The sequence below is a fragment of the Myotis lucifugus genome, unplaced genomic scaffold (assembly GCF_000147115.1).
Source record: "Myotis lucifugus unplaced genomic scaffold, Myoluc2.0 scaffold_63, whole genome shotgun sequence".
Classification (NCBI taxonomy): Eukaryota; Metazoa; Chordata; class Mammalia; order Chiroptera; family Vespertilionidae; genus Myotis; species Myotis lucifugus.
In genome coordinates this window covers 4,264,427-4,287,965 of record NW_005871111.1, presented here as the reverse complement: position 1 = coordinate 4,287,965, position 23,539 = coordinate 4,264,427, and the positions used below count along the sequence as shown (strand labels likewise).

Sequence of the window (23,539 nt, the reverse complement as noted above, 5' to 3'; positions counted from 1 at the left end):
GCAGAATGAGAATTCTGCAAATTCTGCATGGATTTATATGGAATAAATATTTTGAAAAATTAGGGTAAAATGTAAGAAAATAGAAATTTCTAAAAATCAATTCACAATTATTTTAAATTATAAAAATAAGACATAAAAATATCCAAACAATACATAAATAGTGACTGTTAACAGCTTAGTTTCTAAATCTTTCTATAAATATAAATTAATATAAATATGTATCAAATGCAAAAATTAAAGCAAAAATGATTAGCATGACTAACATTATTTTGCCCGGTGTTAATAAATAGCTACCATAACATCACTGAAAGTGGATCCTCATTGCAACGGTGTTCCTTTGTACTTCAATATTTCTAACACATTTCTAAAATTATAATATCTCAATGAAAAGAGAATAACTTATTTCTTTGGTGTTACGAAACCCATGAATATGTAATGGTATTAATTAAAAGCATTATATTTTCTGGCTGCACATGGAGGATTCAGTTGGCTGAACTGAAGATAGCCTAAATTCCTCAAAGAAGTATTTGAAATTTGAAATGTAATAATGAATGTCATAGACATAGCAACTATTGAATCAGTTCAATTAAAAGATCATTCTGTGTGCATGCTTCCTTTGAAAATGATATTTCTTTCCCTCCAAATGAACCCTAAACCTGCTAGGAGTCCACAGCTTGCATCTCAAAGCACATGTTATCATGGTAACAATATCCCAGGAACTTTTCTGACTCACAGAACTTGATCACACTGCAAACTTTTGGGAAAGTTAATAGAAACATTTGAATGGAACCTAACAAAATGAGGTAGAGATGATGAGAAAATTATATAAAAAAGAATGAGTGTGTATTGCTTTTTTATAGTCTCTTGTGACATGGTTTGTTCTGAAATCTGTAGCAGTGGCATTATCCTGAGTATTTTCTGTAAATATATAGATGGCTACAATGAGAAAGAATAGTATGTACAACAAAGAAGTAAAGAAGCGAATAAGAGCACCTTTAGATTGGAATGGCCAAGTAGATGCTCAGAACTAGTTGACTCCAGCCCCAACCGGTTTGGCTCAGTGGATAGAGTGTCGGCCTGCGGACTCAAGGGTCCCAGGTTCGATTCCGGTCAAGGGCATGTACCTTGGTTGCAGGCACATCCCCAGTAGTGGGTGTGCAGGAGGCAGCTGGTCGATGTTTCTCTCTCATCGATGTTTCTAACTTCTCTATCCCTCTCCCTTCCTCTCTGTAAAAGATCAATAAAAAAATATTTTTTTAAAAATATATTCTCCCAAACATACAAAGATATATGTATATACATTTCAATGCAGCATTATTTGTTACAGAAAATAAATTTATATTAATGGGGAATTGGTCAAATAAATTAATAATTTAAGGTAGATACATACAGTTCATTGTCATGCTATCATTAAACAAATAATTACATTAGTAAATACCAAAAAAGGCATGATAAATTGAAAAGCTGTTAAGTAGGAAAAAAAAAACAAACAGAACAGCCCCGCCAATGTGGCTCAGTGGTTGCGCATCGACCTATGAACCAGGAGGTCATTATTCAACTCCTAATCAGGGAATATGCCTGGGTTTCGGGCTTGATCCCCAGTAGGGGGCATGCAGGAGACAGCCAATCAATGATTCTCTCTCATTATTGGTCTCTCTCTCCCTCCCTCTCTCTCTCTCTCTCTTCCTCTCTGAAATCAATAAAAATGTAGTTTGAAAAACAAATACAGAACAGTATATATAGACCAATTCTATTTTTGCAACTATAAATATGAAGTGTGTGTGTGTGTGTGTGTGTGTGTGTGTGTGTTATATAAATCAGGTTCTTTCCAAGAGTTTGGAATAGTGTTCATTTCGTACTATTTGCAAAGGGATAAAAGGTTTTCATTTTCACACTTATACTTTCATTAAGTGAGCATGAGCATGAGAATTCCTACCTGGAAACAGAAAATTCTGTTAGCAAATATAGGAAACAGTATCTCCAAGAGCAAAATCTCTACCTTACATATGGACATTTTAATAAGTACAAATGGGGCCCAGCTGGTGTGGCTCAGTTGGCTGAGCATTGTCCTATACACCAAGAGGTCTTTGGTTCAATTCCTGGTCAGAACATATGCCCGGGTAGTGGACTCAATCCCCAGGAGGGGCATGCAGGAGGCAACCAATCAATGATTCTCTCTCATTGATGTTTCTATCTCTCTTTTCCTCTCCCTTCCTCTCTCTCTAAAATCAATAAAAATATTTATTTTTTTAAAAAATAGTTCAAATTGGTTTTTACAGAATAGTCATCCTATATAATAAAAGCCTAATATGCTAAGTGTCTGGTCATCCAGTTGTCTGTTCAACCAATCAAAGCGTAATATGCTAATGATATGCTAAGGCCACTCAACCTTTCGCTATGATGTGCACTGACCACCAGGGGGCAGATCCTCTGACTGGTAGGTTAGCTTGCTGCTGGGGTCTGGCCTATCGGGACTGAGCAAGACAGGCTGGACATGCCCTAGAGCCCGCCCATGGTCCCTCCCTGGCTGGCCAACCACCTGCGTCTCTCCCTGGCCTCGATCGTGCACCGGTGGGGTCCCTTGGCCTGGCCTGCACCCTCTTGCAATCCAGGACACCTCAGGGGATGTCAGAGAGCCGGTTTCAGCCCGATCCCACAGGCCAGGTCAAGGGACCCCACTGGTGCACGAATTCGTGCACAGGGCCTCTAGTGGAGATATAAAGTACAACATAGGGAATCTATATATATAAAACCCTAATATACAAACAGACCAAACAGCGGAACAACCAAACAACTGAACAACTGGTCACTATGACGTGCGCTGACCACCAAGGGTCACGCATGGAACATGGCGGATGTCGGCTGCGGTGGGATGGTGGAACAGGTGAGTGGGTCGCTGTCATCGGGGTGAACCTCTGGTGGTTACTGAAAATTCTTTGCTGTCGCGTGCCACGGTCCCGCCCAGTGCTCACACCTGCTGCCGGTGCCAGCCCCACTCGCACCACTGCCGTCACCGGAGCTGCCACTTGCACCCGCTGCTGGCACCCACCACCAGTCCAGATTGCTCAGCACCGTCAGTGGGTGTGAGCAGCGGCTGCCGGCCCCCATCACCCATCAGGGCTTCTCCACCTCCCCCTGCTCTTGAGGGGTGATCAGGGCAGCAGCAGCCACTCACACCCACTGCTGGTGCTGGCCCCAATAGCGCCATGCTGTCAGCAGGTGCGATCGGGGCCAGGGCCAGCACAGTCAGCACGTGGGAGCTGCGGCAGTGGGAGCAGGGCTGCCAGCAGACAGGGGACTGTGGGCCGCGGCAGGAGTGGCCAGGTGGGGGCGTGGAGGATGGGCTGAGACCCGCCCCTGTGCCCACCACAGCCTCGAGGCCCACAGTTCCTTTCAAGGTGCACGAATTTGTGCACTGGGCCCCTAGTATAGTCATTAATATTCTAATAACTATGTATGGTGTCAGATGGGTGAAAGATTTACCAGAATAATCACTTAGTAAGTTAGGTAATGTCTAATCACTGGGGTATACACCTGAAACTAATATAATAATGTATTTCAACTGTAATTGAAAAATAAAAATGATTTTTAAGTGGGAGGAAAAGACAAATAACTTACCCCACTGTAACAAAGCCATACAAAATTTTTGACAAGTCATCTTACTTCAGAGAAGAACACCTGAAAAACAGTAAATCTTTATATTTTAATCATCAATAATACTCTGAATCAATATCAGGGACAACTGTATTATAGATTTATTCCTGTGCACATGCTGTCTTACATAGTTGAAATAAGCCACATATTCATATATGACATAATCAATTGGTTGCCCGCCTCACTGTTCTGACCAAGGTGGGGAATGGAGCCTGCAACTGAGGTATGTGCCCTTGACCAGAATTGAATCTGGAACCCTTCCATCTGTGGGCTAATGTTCTAGCCACTGAGCCAAACCAGTCAGGGCCAATTTTTTTTTTTATCCTAAAATTTGGGATTCAGTTCACCACATGCAAGTTAATTTGAGGTGAAAAGCCCTGGGTTAGGTGTCAGGAGTCTTGGGTGTCAATCTAGGCTCTTTTACAAATCAGCTATAGAACCTGGGACTTCAACACTCTAGACCTCAGGTTCCTCATCTCCAAATCAGATGGATGATCTCTCTAGTCACTCTCTGAGCTTCCCATAATTCTGGGTGATTTTATTTGAAAACAGAAATCACATCTTTACCACAAATAACATTATAAAATATTAAATGAGATACATGCCTCATGAGTCATATCTGAGAATTGGTACCATGTGATGAGTAAACGGAAAGACATGTTTGTTTAGTTTACAACTTAATAACTCTTGGGAAGAAAATAGATGTGTATAAACATTTTGTAGTCTGGTAAATTTGTTTTTCAGACTATTTGTTTTTCATAAGAATTTGAGTTCTTTATACACTGACATCACAATATTTATTTAGGATTTCTAAAAAAGGGTTCAGTTTGAAATCCTCATTATTTACACTTGGAGTGCGGGAAACGAGTTATGTCGGCTCGCGTGAATTGCGCGTACTCCGCAGGAGCCGTCTTAAAACTCGGTTCATATAGATTTGCGGTGGAGTGCGGGAAACGTGTAAACTCGGGCCGATTGTAACTGCGTATTACCAAATATTTGTTTGTAATCCACCCTTTTGGTGGATGGAACAAAACCAAAAGACAGAGCCATCTTATAATTTGGCGGGAAATTCACCCGCACTCCAAGTGTTTAATCCTATGAAATGTGTGCAAATTCTTCCCAGTTTTTTTTTATTCTACCTGTTTTTGACACAAAATTTTCTCATAAAATAAACCCAAGGGCAAGTTTCATAATCAGAATGTATCATAGATAAATATATCCCTAGGCTAAATGTTTCAAATGAACTGACTAGTGACTAGTCATTCAGTCCAACAATTAATTTGATTCACTTTTAACTCAACTGAATATTATCTTCTGAGTTAAGTGACAAAGTAGATCAGTTGTTTTTCCTTACATAAGCCAGCCATTCTTTTATTTAATGTTCCATGAAAAATACAAACTATTCTTATGGTTTGAAATCTTACAGACAGGTTTTGCTCTTATATAACAAAGAAACAATCACGGGTATGAAAAAGACATAGAGGGTGAAAGGTGGTACATTCAACAGACTCAAAGAGAGAAAAAAATTATATGTACCAAAAATTGTACCAGAAAGGAATATAATAAGGTTTATAAAAATAAAAATAACACAGGAAAAAAAATTGATACAAATTTTTAAACATGAGAGAAAAATCAAGCAAAGGGGAAACTAATGGTAAAATCACCAAAATAAGTCTAATATACAAAATGCCATTAATTGGAATTCACTTCCTAAGGATGACAATTAATTTGCTTTACGCTTTCTTATGGTTAAATTTCTCAACTGAAAATTCAAAGTACTTAAAATAAAATGAAAGCAACAGCTTAGGGAAATGTACAATAATCCTAACACTGAGAACAGAAAACAATTTTGCCTAACTTTAAGTAACAGGTAACATTCTAACAGTGGCAGACTTTCATGGGAATTTCAAAATTCAATAATTTCTCACCACCTCCATTACCAGTACCCCATTCTAAGCTACCATTATCTCTTCCCTGGAAGATCGAAGAACCTCTTAATTGGTCTCCCTGCTGCTTGCTTCCCTTGCTCCCCAATTCAATATATTCTCCATGCAACAGCCAGAGTGGTCTTGTTAACGCATAGGTCAGATCATGTCTCTCTTTCCCAAAGCACTGCAGTACCACCCTTTTCACTCAGAGTAAATGTCCGAGTCCCAAACAGAACTACAAGGTCCTGGATCTCACTGACCTCATCAACCACTGCTCTCCTCTTTGCTCAAGTCACCTTCTCTGAGGAGCCTTCCCTGACCAACCTACTAAAATTTCAACACCTTCCCCACCCCAATATGTCATATCTGCTGTTCTGCTTAATTTTTTCTCCTTATTACTTAACTAGTGGCCCCTTAAAAGGGAATTAATTAGAGGAAATCCTATCTAATAAAGGAAAATATGCTAATTGACCCTCACGCCATCACAAAGATGGCAGCACCCACAGCCAATAAGGAGGGAATATGCTAATTGACTGCCACACCCTCAAAGATGGCAGCACCCACAGCCACAAGATGGCGGCTCCCAATCCCCTCAGCCCCACCAGGGCGGCAGGTGCACGGCAAGGCCGGCCGACCCCCAGACGGCCCGGCCACTCTGTGCACCTGCCTCCGGAGTCCCCGGTCCCCTCAGCCCCCCAGCTGCCCAGGTAACCGGGGCCAGCCGAGGCTTGCTCTGCCGGCAGTGGCAGCAGCAGAGGTGTGATGGGGGCATCGCCTTCCCCTGATCGCCAGGTCACCTCCCGCCACTGAGGGCTCCCAGACTGTGAGAGGGGGCAGGCCAGGCTGAGGGATCCCCCTTCCAGTGCATGAATTTTCATGCACCAGACCTCTAGTATTTTAATATTGCTATTTGCCCTTTCTCTGTAATAGAAGTGTCAGAGATGAAAGAAATTAGTAAAATGTATATGAAAGTCTCCCTCCTGTCAGAGTCTGGGGTGCACCGCGGGACCCAGAGTCAAGTCCCCGCCCACCCATGTGCTCCTCGAAATCGCGCGAGACCCAGACCCGGCCAGGCCCACCCCCATCAAGCCCCGCAGGGCGGGGGGCGCAGCCTCAAGTCCCCCGTCAAGCCCTGCTGGGGCGGAGGGCATGGCCTCAGGTCACCTGGCCCTGGCACAAGGGCGCGAGGGTGCTAGGGCATAATGACCATTTGCATATTAGCTCTTTATTATATAGGATAGTAATGTGAATATGATTTTTCTTGTTTATTGTCTAACCCTCTCCAATAGGATGTAAACTCCACCAGACCAACTGATTTTTATTTTACTATTACCTTTTCATCATTATATCCTTCATACATAGAAGCTGACTCTATAGCAAGTGCTCAATATATTTTAACTGAATGAATGAGTGAATTAGTGAATGGCAAGATGTAACTCTTCCCAGAATTATTCTCCAAAGTAAGCTGGTGGCATCACACCAGCTGCAGCTCTTTCCATTGTTTCTTGATAGTGGAAATCTCAACTTCTGACCTGATGTTCTGGCATCCATAGAGCAAGGTCACCATTGGATTCATAGGTGTTTCCTCTTGCTCCAAAGAAAGTTGCTGTACACATCATCACCTTAGAAATACCATAGAGGTGCCTGCCCAGAGCAGGAGGAGTGAATCCTGAGCCCCAGCCCAGGCCTCAGCTGGCCCAAGTAAGCAATGACATATAGTTCTTCATGATATTTTCTTATAATCCTTTGTATTTCTATGGTGTCAGTTATTCTCCTTCCTTTCTGATTTTATTTGAGTTTTTCCCTTTTTCCCCTTGAGTATGGTTAAAGGTTGTCAATCTTGTTTATCTTTTAAAGAACTCACTCTTTGTTTTGCTAATCTTTTGTACTTTTTTTCAGTCTCTATGTAATTTATTTCTGCTCTAGTCTTTATTATTTCCTCCTATTACTTTAGGTTTTGTTTGTTGTTCTTTTTCTAGTTCAATTTAGGTGTAAGGTTAGATTGTTTATTTCAGATTTTCCTTGTTTCTTCAGGTAGGCCTACATTGCTATGAATTTCCCTCAGAGGACTGCTTTTGCTGTGTCCCATAGATTTGGGATTGTTGTGTGTTCATTTCCATTTTTCTCAAGATAACTTTTGATTTCTTCCTTGATTTCATTGTGGACCCATTTATTGTTTAGTAATGTTATTCAGCTCCCATGTGTCTGTGTTTTTTCAGTTTTGTTTTCTTGTGACAGATTTATAGTTTTATACCATTGTCATCAAGGAAGATACTTGATATGATTTAATCTTATTGAATGTATTAAGACTTGATTTTTGTTCTAACATGTGGTTTATCCTAGAGAATGTTCCATGTACACTTGAAAAGAATGTATATTCTACTGCTTTGGGGTACATTGCTCTGAAGATAGCAATTAAATTCATCTGGTCTCGTGTGTCATTTGAGGTCACTGTTTCCTTATTGATTTTTTGTCTTAAAGATCTAGCCATTGACGAAAATGGTGTGTTAAAATCCCCTACTAAGACTGTATTATTGTCAATCTCCACCTTTATGTTCTCCAAGATTTGCTTTATATATTTAGGTGCTCCTATGTTGGGTGCATATAGTTTACAAGGGTTATATCCTCTTGTTAGATTGATCTCTTTTGCATTATGTAATGTCCTTCTTTGTCTCCTGATATGGCCTTTATTTTGAAGTCTATTTTGTCTGATATAAGTATTGCTACCCCAGCTTTTTATTCATTCCCTTTTGTATAAAATATATTTGTCCATCCTGGCTGGCATGGCTCAGTGGTTGAGCATTGACCTATGAACCAGGAAGTCACAGTTCAATTCCCAGTCAGGGCACATGACCAAGTTGAGGGCTTGATCCCCAGTGTGAGGCATGCAGGAGGCAGTTGATCAATGATTCTCTCTCATCATTGATGTTTCTATCTCTCTCTCCCTTCCTCTCTGAAATCAATAAAAACATATTTAAAAAAACATATATATTCATCTATCCCTTTACTTTAAATCTGTGTATATCTTTCATTCTGAGCTGGGTCTCTTGTAGACAGCATATATATGGGTCATATTTTCTTATCTATTCAGCTACCCATTCTTTTCACTGGAGCACTTAATCCGTTTACATTTAAAGTAAATATTAATAGGTACTAATTTATTACTATTGTATTCTTTACATCTATGTTCTAATTTTTTCTTTTCTTATTCTTAAAGAAGACCCATTAATATTTCTTGTACTACTGGTTTGGTGGTAACAAACTTCAATAGCTTTTTCTTATCTGGAAAGCTCTTTATTTTGCCTTCAATTTTAAATAGTAGTCTTGCTGGGTAGAGTAATTTTGGTTGTAGGTCCTTGTTATTTATCACTTGGAATATTTCATTCTAATCTCTTCTAGCCTGAAGTTCTTCTGCTGAGAAATCAGCTGACAGCCTTGTGAGAGCTCCCTTGAAGGTAACTGTCTTTCGCTTGCTGCTCTTAACATTTTCTCTTTATCTTTAACCTTTCCAATTTAATTATGATGTGTCTTGGTTTGGGCCTCTTCAGGTTCATCTTGATTGGAACTCTCTGTGCTTCCTGGGGAGGTATGTCATTTTCCTTCACCAGATTAGGGAATTTTTCAGCCATTATTTCTTCAAACAGGTTCTGGTACCCCTATGATGTAGATTTTGTTATGCATGATGTTGTCCGACAGATCCCTTGGACTTTCCTCATTTTTAAAAAATTCTTTTTTCTTTTTGTTGCTCTGCTTGAATGTTTTCTGTTATCTTGTCTCTAAATCACTGATTCACTCCTCTGTTTCTCCTAACCTGCTCTTATTTCCTTCTAATGTATTCTTCATTTCAGATGTTGTATTCTTTGTTTCTGACTGGTTCCTTTTCATGTATTTTATGTTCTTTTTAATGCTTGATGTAGATAAATAAATGGAGTGTTTATACCTAAGGCAATTCCTCACATTTATAGCTCCCTAAATTGAGCCACTGATAGACACCAAACTATGAGGAGTTTGAGATAATACTGTCTGACATTCCCCTGGAATGTAGTCATTCTATGTTCATGGTTAAAGGAATAATGTGTCTTGTTTGACATATTTGAAGAAATCTTTCTGAAACATACAAAGATTCATCCATAGTCTAATCTAAATGATGCATTCATGATACCTAGATATAGAGGCAATAATTCAATTCAATTTGCATAACATACCAAATACAGTAAGCATATTAAACATATCACTAACTTTAGTGATTATTATAAACTTTAAACAAAAGGAAAATCAAGATCCATATTCTACTGAATCTATAATAATAAAATAGTAATATGCAAATTGACTGAACAACTGAACAGCAGAATGACCATCAGGATGACCTTTTGGATGACCATGCTATGACACACACTGGCGCCAGGCCAGCCAAGGTGGGTGTTAATGCGATTGGTCGAGGGGCCCGCCATCACCCCATGATCACCCTGCAGAGGGAGGCCCAGGCCACCAGCCAATGGGGTAATCAATTGGGGGGTCCGTGATTGCCCCAAAGAGGGAGGCCCAGGCCACCCTCTGGGGGCGATCGATGTGGGAAGGAGGGGCTCTGCGATCGATCGCCCTGCAGAAGGAGGCCCAGGCCACCAACCAATGGGGCAATCAACTGGGGGGCTCCCCGATTGCCCCAAAGAGGGAGACCCAGGCCACCCTCTGGGGGCAATCGATGTGGGAAGGGGGGGGCTCCGTGATCGATCGCCCTGCAGAAGGAGGCGCAGGCCACTGGCCAGGGGGCAATTAATGGGGGGGGACTCCATGATCACAACAAAGAGGGAGGCCCGGGCCACCCTCTGCAGGGTCCGGGCCACCCTCTGCAGGGTGATCGAATGGGGGGCTCCACGGAACAGGGGAACTGGGGGTTGTGGTGGCGGACATGGGTGTGGGCGGGGGGTGGGGCGAGGAAGCCGGGGCTGCGAGGGCCCCAGCAGCCAGGGCTGCAAAGGCCTACCCTTGCATAAATTTCATGCATTGGGCCTGTAGTTATGATATAATGGGTTTTCATTAAAAAATCAGACTGTTTAATTTCCATCACAGGGAAGTCTCTTTGTGTTGTTTTTATGTATCAAATTCTACTTAAATATAAAACAGAACAGTCTCAATCAGTGCTTGAATGGGTGATTGGGCAGGAAAGATATTGTTCACAACTTGCTCCAATGATCTCAGAGTCTCTAAGTTTGTAAAAAAGTTTATGAGTGAGAAAAGCAATTCTGACAATTCTGCTGCTTTGATGAATAAACTCAATGGGCTCCATCTGCCACTAATTTTTGCTTTTACTTTGCACAGGAGCAATCCCCATCTATCGTTCACTTAAACAACATTTAAGTTTTTCATTAAAATATAAATGAAAAACACTATTCCTTCAAGTGTCAAAAGTTTAACAATATAAATACTGTCTGGTAGATTTGTACTAACTTGTAATTTTAAGTATGTTTATTTTTATTTCCTCACTTAGGATAGAAATTGGTTGTGTTATTCCCATCAAGTAGCTTTAAAGACTTAAATTATTTTCTAAATTTAAAGAATATCTATTTTTCCATCATCCTGACATATGCATGTCACTTTGAAAACATATTTTTTTCAAGTACTTCAGTTCCTGATATGATTCTAATTGTGTGATCTTCTCACAAATTAATTCCTTGAAAATGCAGGGATCAGCTATGATTCATAAACTTAAAGTAAACAAAGTTGAGTCAGAATAGGCATCTTTCCCTGGCTGGAGTGGCTCAGTTTTTTGAGCATTGTCCTATGCACCAGGGGTCACTGGCTCAATTCCTGGTTGAGGCACAAGTCCAAGTTGTGGGCTCCATTCCTGGCTTAGGACGTGCAGGAGGCTCCATCTGCCACTAATATTTCTCTCTATCTTTCCCTTTTCCTTCCTCTCTCTCTAAAATCAATAAACACACACACACACACACACACACACACATAATTAATTTCAGAGAGAAAGGGAGAGGGAGAGAGAGATAGAAACATTAATGATGAGAGAGAATCACTGATCGGCTGCCTCCTGCTCGCTCCTCACTGACCAGGTAGGTATCAAACCGTGACATCCTGGTTGGGCAAAAAAACATTTTTTTTTAAGTAAAGAATAAGCATTTTAGCCTTGGCTAGTGTTTCTAAGTGGAGCATCAGCCACACACTGAAAGGTTTCAGGTTGAAGTCCCAATTAAGATCACAGACCTGTGTTGCAGGTTCAATCCTCAGCCCCGGTCAGGGCACTTGCAGGAGGCAACCAATCAATGTGTCGCTCTCACATCAATATTTCCCTTTCTCTCTCTCTCTCTCTCTCTCTCTCTCTCTCTCTCTCTCTCATTTCCCTCCCTTCCTTCCACAGTCTCTCTAAAAAAAAAAAAATCAATGGAAAAAATATCCATGGAAAAGGATTAACAAACAAACAAAAAGAACAGGTATCTTACTATAAAATAATTTATAAATCTGTACATATATCAACTCATTTAAATATTAATTGGATATTTGATAAAATGTAAGTTACCACATAAGGTGTTAGAAATATAAACATTGATGAGATCATAATTTAATTTAAAAAAAATAACATTAGCCCTAGTTGGTCTGGCTCAGAGGTTAGAGCATCAGCCTACGGACTGAAGGGTCCCGGGTTCAATTCCGATCAAGGGCACATACCTTGGTTGCAGGCTTGATACAGGGCATGTATAGGAGGTAACCAATTGATTTGTCTCTCTATCTCTTCCCCTCTCTTCCACACTCTCTAAAAATCAATGGGGGGAAGGGGGCGGGGAATATCCTCGGGTGAGAATTAACAAAAAAGGAAAAAAAAGAGAAGTAACATTATCATGATTTTTTTTGTCTGTCATAGTACTATAATACCAATATGAATAAAATATCATGGGACTTCAGATTCAAGATGGTAAACAGAGCAACTAAGTTGATCTTCTCTTCCTCCCAAGATACATTTGGAATTATAGTAAAATAAATCATATCAACCCACAAGAACAGAGAGAATGAGAGGAGACCAGCAACAAAAGACAGATTTAAACAAATTTTTGGAAGATGAAACAAAGATTAATTAAATTGTTCTGAATGGTAAAGGTCAGAGGGTGATATGGGGCTAAAAGAAGAGGACATTTTGGTCTATTTAGATAATATCTGACTTCTTCATCCTCATATAGAAAATTCACAGCAGTGAGATCTCCCTCTTCATAACAGTCAGGGGAGTGGTTTACAAATAGCTGAAAATACTGACAAGTTTAAGTAGAAAAAGAATTTATTAAAGAATTTGGGGTACTTCACAGAACCTCAGCACGGGCCAGAAAACCCAACTAATAAAGCACATAGCCAAAAACTACACCCAAAATCCCATGTAGATTGCTCTCCAAATTCCGGCCTGCCACCACACCAAGACACCACATGTTAAGACTGAAATCTCAATGTCTACTACATCTGAGTTCCTCTGAGCTCATCTGCTCTTTCATATCCCACACTTCTCATCTAAAATCTGGCATGAATGCCTATAATTGGTAGAGCCTAGTTCACAGTCTATATCCAGGCAGTAAGGCAACCTGGGAAAGTATGGATTTATAAAGCAGAGAATTCCCCAAACATAGGCAAAATATTCAAAGATGGCCCCAAAAGGAAATGGTTGTAGGAAGGTGGGACTGGAGGTAACTCTGTACATAATATGATCCTGAAGCTGCAGAAAATAAAACAAAACACAGAATGGAACAAGGAGGGAAAAAGGAAGTAACAGCTCAAACTTGAAGCCACTATTCCAAATAAGAATATGAGTTCAGAGGATTTCAAAGAATGAAATAGAGCCTAAAAAATAAAGAGATTAAGTTAAAAAAAAAACCTGAAAATTAAGAATATAATGAAGAAGACCCATATTTCCTCTCCCAATAAGAAAATAGGAAGGTAATTGAAAGACACTTTATAGAAATTCCTGATCTAAATATGAACCAAAATAAAATATGGCATAAATTTGTGCAAATGCTGGATTTAAAGAATCCATTTGAAAAATCAATATTTTGAATAGCAAAAAGTGATTTGCAACACACCCCAATTTATTGATTTTTCAATTGTTTTGGTTCAACCGATAGACAAAAAATGAAATAATTAATTAATTACAATACTGACATAAAATATTATCAATATTCTCACCATAATTGTCAACTTTGGGTGGTATAATTATATAAGGAAAGATAGTTGGAAGGCAAAGGGTTAAATATCCCAACTTCATGAAGTAGGAGGTCAAGAGAAACTATAGTTAATGGAACAAGAAATAGTGGTGGGAATTACCAATCATAATAATAAAAGGCCAAGAGGTGTCACAACCAAAATGACCAAACAACTGGTCGCCATGAGGTGGCATTGACCACCTCAGCCTGGGTCGGTGGGTGGTGGTGGTGGCCTGAGCGAAGCAACCCGGGTCCCAGGTGCCTGGCCGAGGCAGGAGCAAAGCAGCCCGGGTCCTGGGTGCCAGAGGGAAGCTGTTGCCAGCAGCCAGGGGAAGAGAGGCCTATTCTTGCATGAATCTTTGTGCATCGGGCCTCTAGTGTACCAATTAAAGAGCTCATAAAATTAATGTAATTAATGTAGAAGAAGGAGAAAGAAAGAAGGTGAAATTAATAAGCTAAATTCTCTTCTACCATGGTATCTGTTAAATGAAAAGAATAGCAAAAGCAATCCGTATAAGCATATTATTTTAGCCCTAGAAAGGTAGCCACAGGTCTAAGAACCAAAACCAGAAATGGTTCAAGTTAGTTGTTCCCACGACCAGGGCTCTCGTAGTGAGGGTAGTGGGCTTGGGCACTACAGTTGTTAATTGCATTTGGGTTTTGTAGCCATATGCATAGATTATTTTCATGCAAAAATTATTATTTAGTCCTTTTAATTAAATAAAGTGTTACAAAATTTCAGAGAAAATAGCTACTATCAAAGTCCAAGGGGCCAACAATATTTCACAGAAGTGAAATTTTAGTTGAACTCCAAGAAATACAAAGGAAGAGAATATAGTATTGCATTTCTTCTATTTTACTAGTAAGATTCACAATATTTTCACTCCTTTGATAGCAGGCTCTCTGCTAAAATCAATGCTATCTTACAATCACCAATGGCCTGCTAGCAGCTGTGATTTAGTTGTCATTGACTGCATGGGGCACTTGCCTCATTACAGACTGGACAATTTTAACCCATCAGTATTTTGGTCAACAAACCATTTACGTAAAGACCATTTAATGAAGCCCTGTATATTATCTAGAAACCTTATGTTGACATCTTATGGTAATATCAATAAAGAGCCAAAATGGGCCAACCTAGAAGAAAATTTCAGAAACAATAGTGAAGCATTCTTTTATGAAGTGCCACGTCACAAATATTCTTGATAATCCAGAGTATGATATTGTTAGGGAAAACATTGACATCAACAACACTGAGTTGCAAAGTGATTAAAAAGAAAACCAGATTCTGAATATAAAAAAGAATTCCTTAACCAATTTCTTTGATTTGTGCTTTCTTATGAAAGTAATAGGATTTAAACAAAAAAAAATCTTCATTTAAATAATTCTAAAAGAGCTCTCTCAGTAGGTAGAAAATAATTCTAAAAGGTGAGAAAGCATTGTGAAATAGTTAAATAGGCAGAGCTCTTTCTTTCTTAACAGTACAAAAACAATGATTTATCTTAAAAATCCACAATGTCTAGATTTAAAGAATCACAACTACCTAGAGAGAGTGTTAATTAGAAGAAATTAGAGAGACTTACTTCTAGTTTGGGGAAATTATAACAGATCCCAAAGATGAGTGAAGATTTAACTGCCCCTTTGAAGAATGGGGAGGATATGAAGCATATTGTAAATACAGTGGGGCCTTGACTTACGAGTTTAATTCGTTCCATGACGGAGCTCGTAACTCAAATTATTCGTATGTCAAATCTTAAAGTGAACGAGTGAGACACGTGATGCTGGGCTGAAGTTGTGGCGTTCACTGTGACGTTCGCTGCGCCAACTAGTGGTGGGGTATCTGAAGCTGGCTCGTAACCCGAATTTTAGCTCGCAACTCAAAGCAAAAAATCGGCCGAGAGACGGCTCATATCTCAAAAAACTCGTTAGTCAGGACACTCGTAAGTCAAGGCCCCACTGTACTATAAAAAAAGATTCAAGATCAACCAAAGAATATCAATAAAACACAACAGGAACTCCTCTGAGAACTGATTTGCAAATTTGGAATTAAAAGACCAAGAAGCCACTTGTCCAAATGTCTGCTTTTTATGGAAAGAATATTTTTACATCCTGTTTGTTCTGTGCAAAACCCTTTCTCCCCCAAATCAAACCTGTGACTAGCAGTGTTGTTGCAAGATACTCAGGCCACTAGAGAAATACCCAGCTACCTCCTAGGTAGGTCTAATATAATAAGTATGTTAAAATTCTAAGAGATAACATTTTAATAATATAACAGCCAACTGCAACTCTTGGGAGCTTATGAATGTGTCAATATACTTTCTATCTATTTACTCTATGTGTGTTTATAATTTACTAGTATTTTCTCTTTCGTCTCCTAAATGCTAACCAGTTTGGTTCAGACATTTAGTTGGTGTATACAAAAATCTAATTATTTTATTATCTCATGTTTATAGTTTCTTAATTTTCATAGGTTTAGACACCCAGATAATACCTGCTAGTTAAAGTAAAATGAGAATATATAATTCTAAGGAAAACTAAGTTGTCCTATGCCTTCACAAAACAGATATTTGGTAACAGCTGTTCTTAAACATGAGTTCACATTTTTAAAGCCCATTATAATACTACTAGAGGCCCAATGCACAAAATTCGTGCAAGGGGCTCAGCCCTTGCAGCAGCCCCGGCTGCCTCATGGCCCGGCCCCCACCCATTAGTTGTTCCAGAAGGTCATCTCAGAAGGTCGTTCTGGAAGGTCATTCTGCTGTCCAGTCTAATTAGCATATTAGCTCTTTATTATATAGGATTATAGAAGCTCCTGAGTATCCCTATTTGACTCAAACCTTTAACTATTACACAGCACAGATAAACACTTATATATCCGTGTCCAGCACGGCTAAAGAGCGGTCCGGTTCCTGAGTAGGGGCAACGGGGGGTTGGGGGGGAGGATTGAGAAAATGAAAGAGACAGACACAACTACAGTAGGAAAAGCTGGGACTGGGTGGGACCACTGTCCTCTGATGGAGAGACAGGGACCCAGAGTCAATACAGTGTGTTCATTTTATACAGCAAAAACCAGGAAGTTTTACTAAAGGTCAAGACAAAGGAGATTATGTGCATTCTTGGGTGGGCCCAAGTCATATTCATTCCTGGTGCTTGGCTGGATTTAGATAAGGAAACCCAACCCCTGGTGCCTGGGTTGAAGGTCAAGCTGACAACACTCCTGCCTCTGGCAAGGTATGTTTCCAGGATGTGGCTCTGCCAACGTCACTGGATTCAGCTGACAATAATTAAAGAAATGTTCATGTGCCTTCCCAGGCACTCTCTACATCTCACCCTTTTTTTGTTTTTAAGCTATTATAATAAAAGTAAAACGTAAATATCAAGAACAATGCTCTGACTATTAAAATAATAACAAAACAATGCCAATGCAACACAGCAATAAGAGAGAAATCAAACTACAGAAATGTTAACATTTTTAGGTACTAAATGAAAGTTACTTTTGTTGCTGGTGTATATTTACTCAGAGTCCTCGGACTTGGCTGCACAAGACTTTACAGAAGACTGGCAGCTAACCATTGCTAGCATAGCCAGAAACATGGTTGAGGAAGTAGCTTCCACTTCTTGCTTTTCTACTATCTGCTGGGCTTCAGTTGTTAACTTCTTCAAATGACCCCATGTTGGCACCTCAGTCCCTTGGGTAGCCTTCAGTTTTCTTCTTCCACTTTGCTGTCATTGGGGCAACTCTCAGTCTTTTGAACAAAGGAACAAGGAGCTTCTCTGGGTCCATTGCGGTGACACACGTAATGCTCTGGCACCCAATTTGGCTGCACTGCTCCTTCTGGAAAGATACAAAACACAACCTCTTCCCCACATCATTACTGAATCTGGTAAAACTTGTCTGGTTTGTGCATCCTTCCACTGGGCTAACTTGGCGGAGGCTATTGTACAGGAGGCCTGATGCCTTTCAGCTGCTGTACGACCCTCTGCATTGCAATTCAAAAAATTTAAAGTATAAAGAGCATGACTGAGTTTGCTTTGAGGTGACACATAACATCCGTCTCTCCCTTTTTGTTTTAGTAATTGCATTTTAAGAGTACGATTGGCTCTTTCCACTATTACTTGACCTTGAGGATTATAAGGAATACCAATTTTATGACAAATTTGATATTGCTGACAAAAGTGCTGAAAAGAAGAACTAGCGTATGGGGGTCCATTATCTGTTTTTAGCTCTAAGGGAGGTCCTATGACTGGAAAAGCTGCTAGGCAGTGGTTAATTACATGCTTTGCACATTCCCCTGTTTGGGGAGTAGCAAAAATGAAGCGTGAGCATGTATCTATGGAGACATGGACCCACCGAAATCTGCCAAATTCAGGTATATGAGTGACAGCCATTTGCCAGATTTGATTAGGTTTAAGTCCTCAGGGATTTACCCTAATGCTGGCACAGGGAGGTGGATAACACACTGAGGGCACTGCTTGACAACTTGGCGAGCCTGCTCTTGGGAAATATGAAATTCCTTGTACAAGGCAAAGGCATTTTGATAACGTAGGGCATGCAAGGCCTGCATCATGGAAAATGGAATGACTTCCTCTACTGAGGCAATGAGGTGATCTGCTTCTTCATTACCTGCAGGGACCCGGAAGGCCAGAATGGAATCTAATATAGCCAATAAAACATGGAAATTGTCATTCTCAAACAACCTTTTGAAGGCTGAAAAATAAATGAAAGAGTTCCTCCGAATTAGTGTGCCCTATAGTAGCTGTTTCAATATTTTTGGCCATACTTACCACATAAGCACTATCACTATAGGTTGATGGGCTCCATAGCAAAATATGTCAAGGCATAAATAAGAGCTTGTATTTCTACTCATTGTGCTGAAATATAAGGGGTTTGTTGCAGTAGATCCAATCTTTCCAGAACTGGATCCAACTGTAAAAATGGTTAATGCCTGAAGAATAACATCTCCTTTGATGTGGCAGCTAATACCATTCCCTGAACGTAGGCTGGTCCAATATCAGCACAAACACGGATAAAATGCTTCCATAATAAGTAATCTCCAGGTGAGAGACAAGCCTCTGCAACAATATTAAGCCTCTGGTAACCTTCCACTATTAGTTCCCCTGAACATTATTTAACCTAGAGTGTGGACAGTAAATGACACTAACTGGATTTCTGCTATCAGTTTTTTTTTTTTTAGTATATAGACGTAAGTTTTGGTTAGGGAGGCAAAATGCAAACTATTCACCTTTAAGGATCCTTGGTTTAGGGAAGATAGGATTTGCTAGATGGCCCCAAACTGCTTGGCATTCATATTTTAGATGGTTGCAAACTGCTGTTACATGTGAGTCACGAAATTAGAAAAAATAATTGTCTTTATATACACTTAATAAAAACTTTGTTAGGATTCCTAAGTATATTGAATAAATTTGTCATTTCTCCCATAGAGATTTCTAGATAAGGTCTTAACTAATTAATGTCCTCTAATAACCTTTACAAGTCATTTAGGGTCTTGAGACAATCCTTTCGTATTTCTACCTTCTGAGGCCTAATATATTGATTTTTAAGTACAGTTCCTAGGTATTTGAAGGGCATTTTCCACTATATTTTTTCCTAGAGCAATCTCTAAGCCACATTTAGGGGGTTTCTTTTAAAACCTTTTACTTTCTTTTAAATGGAACAACCAACTTGGTTGTTTTTTCAGAAAAACTAGGAGAGAGACATGCTGGCCAATACTGCAATATATACATCTCAAGTAAAGTAACTTTCTTTTTCTTTATGGTGTCTCATTAATGGTGAGTTTTAATGCCCAAATAATAACTTTTTAGTTTACTTTGTAAATAGTAGTGGAAGAGATTTTAAGATTTCTCCTTTTAAATTTACTTTTAAACAATATTCTTTTTGCAAATTTTACTGTGGACTTTGTTAGAACCAATTGCTTATATGTATTTAAACAGAACATAGTTATTAATTTTTATTTGATAATGCTTCCCACGTGATTTCAAGTATATTAGATCGGCCTAATTGAGTTCAAAAATATTTCTTTTAAGAGGAGAGAATGCATCCTTGAATCATTTCAGGGCCCTTGAAATGTCCCAAAGGTATCTCTCAGTTAAAGTCTTGAAATTTAACTTGGAAAGTCTATCAAATATACATAACCCAAAGATTATATTACACATTTCAGACATCAATTAAATTAAAACTGGTCTTAACATTAAAATTTGGTTCAGACCATAGAATTAATCCTTATCCTCTAATTAGGCCAACAAAATACTATTTCCTAGGTTGAAATTCCACCACATGCAATACACATAAGGCTCACAATACACTCCAAACCGGCAATCTCTCCAGAGAAAACACAAGAACCATTTCTCTCAAAGATGAACCTCCATACTCCATGCACTCTGCCATCACATCCATACAATTTCTCCCAACCTAACCTGAGCTCCAAACTTCCAGAAGCCTCAAACTCTAGCCGGCAAGACAAACACCTAGCATTTCTCAAATTAGCAACATATCCACATCTCTAAGGATATATTTCAAACAAAACACAAGGCACACTCAATTAATAGATTCAATTCTATTCTCTAGATTCTTCACACGAGGCAAACTCAGACTGACGTTTCAGTACCTTGTCATTTTAAAATACCTAGATATTTAGCCATGTTCCAAAGTCCTTAAGTTACCAGGACTTTGGAAAACTATGTGTAGTCATATATATTTACCACTGAAAAAGATTGACCATATACCTTTCATTTTAGTTATGTATATTTTGCCTTAACAACTTTGATTTTAAAGTCAATTATTATTACCCAAGGCATTTTCTTTGGCAAATTCTGTAACAGAGATAACTTACTGACTTTCAGTGGCTTTAATGTTAAAGTATTATTTTATTTTTCTTTATAAAAACAGGAGTGCCCCAGGACCTGTGAGGCAACCTTGGAATGCAGTCCATTATTATTCAAGAACTACCCTTTTTATGGAAACACTAATCTTGTTCCCCAAATACAGCCTTGTGTCATTTTTGCCATCTTTTAAAGAAAACCAGTCTTGGGGTTTATTCTATAGCATCGTGAAGAGATATGGGACTCAGTTCAAGAGCCACCCCAAATCAGGTGGGGCACGCCATTTCTCTTAATCTAGCCTTTATCTCGTCATGAGTACAGAAATTCTAGACAAATCCCTAAATTGTGAGAAATGTCTCATCTATCCAAATTTCAAATGATGGACTGGGAAATAAAAACATGGCAAAAATGAGACTTTTAATAACACTCGCGGGAGTGGGCATCCATTTTACAGGATTACCAAAAAACTAGTCAATGGGCTGGGGCCTTTTTTAGTTACTTCCTTCTGTCTAGAAATTCTCTTAGAACCTGTGTTATCGGCCACCTGTACCGCTCATCCATTTACATGCTTCACGTCCCCAGGGCTGGCCTGCACGTGTTTATGCGTCACAGGCATGCTTGGAATTGACTGGCCTTTGCTTAAACTTCCCTGGGTTGCAATTTTTACAGATTTTACACTCTCAAGTTAATCTTAGAATCTTAAAATTTTAACACAGCACAATAAAAAATCATAAAGCAGAGAAAAGCAGATTAAAGTTACAATACAGACGCATAGAAAGAAATTTAACTAGCTAAGAGTTTCTGGTGGCCTGGGAGGGAAAGAAAAAGATTTTTTTAAAAAAATATATTTTATTGATTTTTTACAGAAAGGAAGGGAGAGAGATAGAGAGTTAGAAACATCGATGAGAGAGAAACATAGATCCGCCGCCTCCTGCACACTTCCCACTGGGGATGTGCCCGAAACCAAGGTACATGCCCTTGACCGGAATCGAACCCGGGACCTTTCAGTCTGCAGGCCGACGCTCTATCCACTGAGCCAAACGGGCAGGGCAGAGAAAGATTTTTAAAGATGAAGAATTAATTATTGGCATTTGCTGAGAAATTCATGTAATCCTTTCTACTTGGTTCAGCCCCGTACAAGTAGTTTGAGCCTCCAGCAAAATGAAATATGAAGTCACTTTCGGCCAAGTACCTGCATCCAGCCATAAAGGCTGGGCAGCTGCGTGCAAAACCTTTCTTATCATCTGAGTCATCCCGCTAACAGTGACGCTTGTCCCGCTCTGCCTCAAACACTAGCTCCTGCTCATAATTACGAGGTAAACCTTTTTCAGGTGGGCTCTTGACTGTGGTCGCAGGAGCGACAAGCGGAGGCGGAAGAGGCACAGAAGGGGGAAGTGGTATTTTTAGAGATTCACACCCCTCCACTGTAGGCTGTAAAGCCGTGGCTACACCCTGCTTAGACATTCTTAAACTCTCCTGTGCTGGATCAAGGCAATCACAAATTAAAGACCATAGTGTAGGAATAGGAATCCTCTCTGGACCTTCTGCTGTGTATTGGTCACGCAACTGCTTTTCGACCTTTTCCCATGTTTGAAAGTTGACAGTTCCCTCTTCATAAAACCAAGGGCAAGTTTCATTAACAAAACATAAGTAATCAAGAATCTGACTACACTTAACAGAGCATCCTCAAGCTTTGAGCACAGTTTTAAGCATTTGAGGGTAGAGGTCTCTTTCCTGAGGCCCTGAATATCCCATGTTTTACACCCAGTTCTTACAACAATCCACTCCTTACCTTACTTCTTTAATTTGTTGCACGGTGCACTTCTCGGAGTGACCCCCGCGCCTGACTTTTGTGCCCCAGTATTCAGATCCCTGGATCCGGGTGCCAGATATAAATTTTTCTCTCTTTTCCGTGTCCAGCGCGGCTAAAGAGTGGTCTGGTTCCTGAGTAGGGGCAACCGGGGATTGAGAAAATGAAAGAGACAGACACAAATACAGTAGGAAAAGCTGGGACAGGGTGGACCACTGTCCTCTGATGGAGAGACAGGAACCCAGAGCCAATACAGCGTGTTTATTTTATACAGCAAAAACCAGGAAGTTTTACTAAAGGTCAAGACAAAGGAGATTATATGCATTCTTGGGTGGGCCCAAGTCGTATTCATTCCTGGTGCTTGGCTGGATTTAGATAACGAAATGCAACCCCTGGTGCCTGGGCTGAAGGTCAAGCTGACAACACTCCTGCCTCTGGCAAGGTATGTTTCCAGGACGTGGCTCTGCCAACGTCACTGGATTCAGCTGACAATAATTAAAGAAATGCTCATGTGCCTTCCCAGGTGCTCTCTACATCTCACCTTTTTTTTTTGTTTTTAAGCTACTATAATAAAAGTAAAACTTAAATATCAAGAACAAAGCTCTGACTATTAAAATAATAACAAAACAATGCCAATGCAACACAGCAATAAGAGAGAAATCAAACTACCTACATGTTAACATTTTTAGCTACTAAATGAAAGTTTCTTTTGCTGCTGGTGTATATTTACTCAGGGCCTCGGACTTGGCTGCACAAGACTTTACAGAAGACTGGCAGCTAACCAATGCTAGCATAGCCAGAAACATGGTTGAGGAAGTAGCTTCCACTTCTTGCTTTTCTACTATCTGCTGGGCTTCAGTCATTAACTTCTTCAAATGACCCCATGTTGGCACCTCAGTCCCTTAGGTAGCCTTCAGTTTTCTTCTTCCGCTTTGCTGTCATTGGGGCAACTCTCAGTCTTTTGAACAAAGGGACAAGGAGCTTCTCTGGGTCCATTGTGGTGACACACGTAATGCTCTGGCACCCAATTTGGCTGCACTGCTCCTGCTGGAAAGATACAAAACACAACCTCTTCCCCACATCATTACTGAATCTGGTAAAACTTGTCTGGTTTGTGC

General features: G+C 39.8%; 1 protein-coding gene across 2 annotated transcripts in view; it reads right to left on the bottom strand.

Moving 5' to 3' along the window:
- The window catches only part of LEPR (leptin receptor), an 83,778-nt gene that overhangs the window by 46,707 nt on the left and 13,532 nt on the right, over positions 1-23,539 (bottom strand). For both annotated transcript variants that reach the window (XM_014456752.2, XM_006089782.3), the window contains exon 2: positions 3,619-3,678. In XM_014456752.2, coding sequence (XP_014312238.1) covers positions 3,619-3,658 — 40 coding nt within the window. In that variant the 5' untranslated portion in view covers positions 3,659-3,678. The remainder of the gene's footprint in view (positions 1-3,618; positions 3,679-23,539) is intronic.